We start from the raw sequence: 6444 nt of genomic DNA, 5'->3' as shown, positions 1-6444 counted from the left end.
TCTTCCGATCTCAAGAAAAACATGGAAAGAAAAGAAAAAACTTGAGAGAGGGAGAATGGAAGACAACCACCAAAAAATCAGAGACTAAACTTGAGACCAAAAATAACATTCCAAGCCCACATAGCATACACAAACGAAAACATTATCCAAATTTCGAGTGGCAAACATGGTGAAAGGGAGAGCCACCAGAGATGCGATGAAAGCTGCAAAGAGATGCAAAAATAGAGAGGGAAAGGGAGATGGAGCGAAATCAGAAAACTATGGAACCGTCCTCGAGCTATGAAAGAGAGCATAGAAGTCAGAACACCAAAAATTAGATCTTGAAAACCAAAACGAGCAGAGACTATTGATGGTAAGCCAACGACGAGGAATACAAAATCAAAGACGAATAAACTCTGACCCAACCAAAGAGATGCAATTCCTAACATCAGCTGAAATCTAAAGAAAAAGATGAGCAATCAATATTGACTGGAACAGCCTACAATACCGTGAGAATCAACCGAACAACTGAAAACTCAGAAATCTGATCTACAACAAATACCATATAATCTCACAGGTGAAGAATCCAAAGAAAAACAAGACAAAGAAGTGAGTCTTTTTCCGGTGATGGTGAGAAGCACTGCACACCAGAAAGGTAACGAACTACATAGACGGTGACGGCTCAAGGAGAACGCAAAAAAACATCTTAAAAATTATAAATTCAAAAATATGAAAAAAATATAATACAATTTTGACGATGAAACCGTTAATCTTAGAATCAACAAATGCGTAGATGCAAAGTTATTGAAATTCAATATTAGTTTACGTTAAATGCTCATTTGACTACTAACAAGTACTATACACACAATAACACATTAATAAAAAAAAACTCAAAATATATTAACTTATCAACTACTACATAACACACTAAAAATATCAAATAATGATCTTAACAAATAAAAACGACAACATAATTACATTATCTAAAAAAAATCATGCTCTTAGCAATAATAAAACAATATTTCGCGCGAAGCGCGGACACCCCCTAGTAATATATGAAGACAAAACTGCCAAATGAATGAATACAAAACAAAAAAAAAAAATTGGGATGTTATAAATCCACTAATGTTTAAAACGGAAGTAATTTCATTTAATATGATTCTATAGAGTAGAAAAAAAAGCTAACACCCCTTTTTGACTAGCAATCTCATATAGTCACAAGCAATCTCGCATATGGTAGAGACTAGAGAGAGGGAGAAAAAGGATTACATAGATCTCAGCAATCTCATGGCCAACATTCTCCGGCGACCTGTTCTCCTTTTAACGGTGGCCGCCGTCTTATTCTCAACCGTTCCGGCTTCAAACTCTATTCCATTTATATTGTTCCACGGTAATTAATTTCATCTTCAATCTACTTTATGTTTTTCCTTTTCCGATTAATTATATGTTTAAAAACATAACAATTAATAATAAAAAAAAAGGAATTGGAGATAAATGCTCTGGTGGAGTTGGTAACTTCACGCAACTCCTAAGCAACCTCTCCGGCTCTCCTGGCTCTTGCTTGTAAGTTGTGTCATCAACCTTTAACAAACACTTAACTTGTCTTGAACTCATCTTAATGGTCTTTATTTTTTTTCACAGAGAAATAGGAAACGGAGAAATAGACACATGGTTCATGCCACTAATGCACCAAGCGAATGAAGCGTGTGAGAAAGTTAAAATGATGAAAGAGCTGAGTCAAGGTTACAACATTGTTGCACAGTCTCAAGGCAATTTAGTAGCTAGAGGTCTAATTGAGTTCTGCTACGATGCTCCTCCTGTCGTCAACTACGTTTCCTTAGGAGGACCTCATGCTGGCGTTGCCGCAATCCCCAAGTGTTCTGTATAGACTTAAATTTTACTAATTCTCTTAATCACTATAATTAACTGCAATGGTACTAATCATGTGTGTGTGTGTTTGTTGTGGATGAAGTCTGGTCCATTCTGCGCTATAGCAGAAGCTTTGATGAAGTTAGAGATCTACAACGACTTTGTTCAAGTATATAACACTATCTATATCTCTTTGTTCAAGATCAAATTCTTTTAATCATGATTTGATTTAGTTAGTCACTATGCAGGATCATATTGCTCCTAGTGGTTATGTCAAGATCCCTGGTGTAAGTTATTTACTTAAACCAAATTAATTAGCTCAAAATCGATTCTGGTTACCAAACAACGATGGCTTTGGTTTTTCTCAGGAAATGACTAAGTATTTGGATCACTCCAAGTATCTACCAAAGCTGAACAATGAGAGACCTGACCAAAGAAACTCCACTTTCAAAAACCGTTTCATGAGCTTACATAACTTGGTTCTTGTCATGGTACTTTGCTGTCTCCTTTATTTTTTTAATCGAAAACATGTTTTTGTAAGCTTATTGAGTCTGTTTTCTTCTTCTTAATCCTTAAACAGTTCCAGAACGACACAACACTGGTCCCTAAAGAAACTTCTTGGTTTGGATATTATACAGATGATGGCTTCGATTCTCTTTTGTCAACTCAACAGGTGAATCTCTCATTCTCTCTCTTTCCTTTCTTTGTTGAAGATTTGTTGGTTTTTTTTTTTTTGAACACCGAAGATTTGTTTGCTAAAAACTATATAAATGCGTTCTTCTTCAGACAAAACTATACACAGAAGACTGGATCGGTCTGAAAGCACTGGATGACGTAGGAAAAGTGAAGTATGTGAGTGTCTCAGGGGACCACCTTATGATAGCGTATAATGACGTTGTGAAATACGTTGTGCCTTACTTGATGGCTTGATGCACACAAGTTCGTAAAATCTTTAACATGTGACTCTCACTGTCATTTTATAAGAAAACATATTTGATCCCAAATCCAAATATAACTGATAATATTTAAAATTATTGGGTAAAAATCTTGTGTTAAATTTAACATTAAACAGTTAAATGTTTAGAAAATATTTGATTGGTTGGTGTTGTTCATATGAAGTTCTGAAAGCAGTTATTTGTTGTTAGTCAATACTAATATAATTTTCCAAAAATCTTTAAATATTGAAAAGGAATTTAATAAATAATCGAATTATAGGTAACGAAATAAAAATTATAAGATTTTGAAAGTCACCTACTATAAATCATTGTATTTCAGTATGTATCATAACAGTTAATCCTCATCAAATGAAGTTTTCGGGTGTAACTGGTGACAACTAAAAAGAATTTGAACTGGTGTAACTGGTGACAACTAAATAATCGAATTATAGGTAACGAAATAAAAATTATAAGATTTTGAAAGTCACCTACTATAAATCATTGTATTTCAGTATGTATCATAACAGTTAATCCTCATCAAATGAAGTTTTCGGGTGTAACTTGTGACAACTAAAAAGAATATGTGGAATGATAGGAATGATATGAATTATTATTTCTGGAATTTAATGATTCCACTTTTTCTAAAACGTTTTTGATTTGAAATGATTTTTCAAATGATAGTTAATTTTTTTTCTGGAATAGTATGAAATGTTATGGAGTGAAATTGAATACACGTTACACTTTTTAATTGTAACCGGTGAATTTTTTTTAGAATGCACATGAATTAAGAAGCATTTAGGAAGTTTTAATTCCAAAAAAATGCATTCTAGTTGCAGCCTTCAAGTATTATTACTATTTACTTTGAATAAGAGCAAATCCAACATGGTTGCATGTATTAAGATCTTTGTTAAACGTAATGAGGGCAGAGTCCTGATTTTGTCAACATGGTAGTTAGTGTGCCTAATGAAGAGCTAATGAACAAGAAAAAAAACTGATTTCCCCTTTTTCCAATTCTGTTTGTCACCAAGAAGACAAGAACATCTAATTTAATCAAATTTAATTAATTTAAAATGTAAAAGGCTTTTAAAGTATACATATAGTGGGAGTCAATAATCTAAAACGTAAATCACATCAAAAGTTGACCCATAAAAACGAAATAAAGTTAAGATCTAGGATGCACCACATCAAAAGTTGACCCATGTGCCATTTGGAGCCACGGGCTCAAAGACACAGACCGTTGGTTGTGGTTGGATGGTCCGGCCACACGTTCGCATGATGGACACATGAGAAGCGTGGTTGGTGGACTCATATGACCATACAATCTCGGTGAAAGCTTTAATGCCCTCAACTCCACAGCCTCTTTCTCGAGCCGCCGATTCTCTTCAGTCAGTTTCTCCACGCATCTCTTCAAATACTCACAATCTACTTCAGTTTGCTTCAACTTTGTCCTATTAGACACAAAAAAAATTGGTTTGCATTGTAAATAAACATTTCTCTCAAGGGGGTAAAATAGTCTATTAGTATTCTAAACATGAGTTATATGACTCTCACCTTGCTCTTCTGTTTTGGAACCACACTTCCACTTGCCTTGCGGTTAAGCCTAGCTTCTTAGCCAAAGCCAGCTTCTGTTTCTGTAGAATTACCATAAAGCTCATGTTAGATCAGATTATTTACAAGAATACCCTCTCTCTTTCTAATATGAGGATGAACAGTGGACTTACGGGGTTTAGAGTATTGTGCTCCTTGAAAGTGTCTTCGAGAACAGCAGATTGATCTTTGGATAGTCTAAGCTTCTTCCGACAAGCCTCTCCACCGTGTTCTTCTTCTTCGTCGGAGGTTCCACGTGAGGAAGATCGATCCAAAGTGACGTCGAGGTCATCTCCAGCACCACCTGATGTTCCTTCTCTCTCGCTTCTCCTCTTGCCGCTCACGGTGCTAGAGATCGTGCTGTTTGGGGAAGAAAATCCCGTCTCCTCCTCCAGATGAACCGTCGACGGCAAGCTGTTCACGTCGATTTTCGTAAAGAACTGTTGGTTTTGATGATCTGCAAAAATGGAAATGTGTTATTTCTAGATCTATTTGTGTCTTGAAAAAAAGGTCAAGACCTTGAAGAAGCAGTACCTGAGGAGGAAACAAAGGTTTGGTTCCATGGAAACATCTGGAGATTGGATATGGATGAAGAAGTGGGGTTGAGATTCAGCTTGAGAGGATGGTGAGTTTGTGCAAACCCCAAGCTCAAACTTAAACTCAAATCCTCTTTTCCCATCATCATGATAAATATATTCTCGGTCTTGAATATTTACTTTGACCCAAGAATGTTCAAAAAGTAAGGTTTTGTGAAATGAGAATATAAAACGCTTTGTTTTTTGTGAGTAGAGATGACAAGAGAAACTTCAAGTTTTCCTCAAAAGTTTTAGTTTTGATAGTGGAGGAAGTGTAAAGAGGACAACATCAACCTTCTAGGGTTCTTATGGAGAGATGGAGATAGAGAGATGTGAAATAGGATGGATATAGGAGTTGAATGAAATGAGAGCTTGCCATGTTGGCCAATTAATATGTAAATCGTTATAGTGACCTTTTGGAACCTCTATTATTTTATCACCAACTTGTTGCCTCATTGTCTTTCACTTTTTCTTTGTCTTTTTCCTTCTTTTACTATTATAGAGAGCAAATCATATAAGTCCTCTCTTTCCTTAAAACTAAAATTTATTCTGTATATGTATGGAATCCAAAGTGCTTTAGTTTCAAAACTATAATTTAACTCACACATTACAGTATCTTCTTGTAAACTCCTGCCAAAAACAAAAAAAAATTAACGTGTGTGGAAAGTATACATGTATTTCTTTCTTTTTTAACTTAGGATTGTGCACATAAATATATATAAGTATATGTATTTCTATAGAAGAAAAGAAAATTTATCAGTCAAGAGCACACAAGGATGATACCAAATATCAAAGAAATAGTTGGCAATAATTGGTCGATTAAATAATGAAAAATGGAATAAATCAAGTGGTTGGTACAAAAACACAATCCACATGAATCTGAACTCCTTCAAAGTTGTGGGCCAATAAACTGCTGTGATCCAGTCATATCCATGTGGGACGTGGGATCTATCACTTCATTTAACACCATATTCATGGATCCAATACTTATTGACTGTTTCTCTCTATATATGTTCATTTCAAGAATTTATATACTTTCTGTATCCATTAGTTTTATAGAACGTGGTAGTAATAACAAACTAGTAAAAAGAAATTAGTTAAACTATAAAACATCATATTTATTTTGTAGTAAAAATAGAATTTTATTTTTGTTAACCAATCGTAGATTTTTTACATAATCGATTAAAATCTATATCTAACCCCCTATTTTTACACAGTTGTATCTTTTGAATTTCGATGATCAATCGCAATACTTGGAAGACGTGTTTATGTTAAAAATGTAAGACGTGTATTTTTTTTCACAGCTGAAAGATGATTTATTATTAGGATTTTATTTTAAGAAGTTTTGTTAGGGTTGTCTGAATTTAATTAAATCGAATTTGAGAACTCTACAGTTTTGGGCTCGAGAGGGTAATGTGGGCAGGTAGGTCCCCTCACGTGACTATAAGGGACCCGAAAACACTCGACCCGGCCGTGCGTTTTCTTTTGTATCCTCACAC

At 34.7% G+C, this 6444-nt stretch overlaps 2 protein-coding genes across 2 annotated transcripts; one reads left to right on the top strand and one right to left on the bottom strand.

The window, feature by feature from the left end:
- Window positions 1-1155: 1155 nt before the first annotated feature.
- Window positions 1156-2847, top strand: LOC106304667 (palmitoyl-protein thioesterase 1-like). The gene is made up of 8 exons (XM_013741062.1): window positions 1156-1369; window positions 1461-1542; window positions 1621-1861; window positions 1952-2017; window positions 2097-2135; window positions 2217-2339; window positions 2429-2521; window positions 2635-2847. The coding sequence occupies exons 1-8, from the start codon at window positions 1213-1215 to the stop codon at window positions 2776-2778; spliced, it is 945 nt and encodes a 314-aa protein (XP_013596516.1). The 5' UTR covers window positions 1156-1212; the 3' UTR covers window positions 2779-2847.
- A 978-nt stretch (window positions 2848-3825) lies between these two features.
- Window positions 3826-5316, bottom strand: LOC106303882 (homeobox-leucine zipper protein HAT1). The gene is made up of 4 exons (XM_013740232.1): window positions 4905-5316; window positions 4505-4827; window positions 4335-4414; window positions 3826-4231 (listed from the first exon to the last, which is right to left on the bottom strand). The coding sequence occupies exons 1-4, from the start codon at window positions 5053-5055 to the stop codon at window positions 3946-3948; spliced, it is 840 nt and encodes a 279-aa protein (XP_013595686.1). The 5' UTR covers window positions 5056-5316; the 3' UTR covers window positions 3826-3945.
- Window positions 5317-6444: the final 1128 nt, after the last annotated feature.

The sequence above is a fragment of the Brassica oleracea genome, chromosome C7 (assembly GCF_000695525.1).
Source record: "Brassica oleracea var. oleracea cultivar TO1000 chromosome C7, BOL, whole genome shotgun sequence".
Classification (NCBI taxonomy): Eukaryota; Viridiplantae; Streptophyta; class Magnoliopsida; order Brassicales; family Brassicaceae; genus Brassica; species Brassica oleracea.
This window is presented reverse-complemented; position numbering and strand designations above follow the sequence as displayed.

Coding starts and splice junctions, on each gene's coding strand:
- LOC106304667 (XM_013741062.1), top strand. CDS start 1,213: ATGGTAGAGACTAGAGAGAGGGAGAAAAAGGATTACATAGATCTCAGC. Junction 1,370..1,460: donor TCCATTTATATTGTTCCACG/GTAATTAATTTC, acceptor ATAAAAAAAAAG/GAATTGGAGATAAATGCTCT. Junction 2,136..2,216: donor GTTATGTCAAGATCCCTGGT/GTAAGTTATTTA, acceptor GGTTTTTCTCAG/GAAATGACTAAGTATTTGGA.
- LOC106303882 (XM_013740232.1), bottom strand. CDS start 5,055: ATGATGATGGGAAAAGAGGATTTGAGTTTAAGTTTGAGCTTGGGGTTT. Junction 4,828..4,904: donor AACCTTTGTTTCCTCCTCAG/GTACTGCTTCTT, acceptor CCATTTTTGCAG/ATCATCAAAACCAACAGTTC. Junction 4,415..4,504: donor AGCACAATACTCTAAACCCC/GTAAGTCCACTG, acceptor GTAATTCTACAG/AAACAGAAGCTGGCTTTGGC.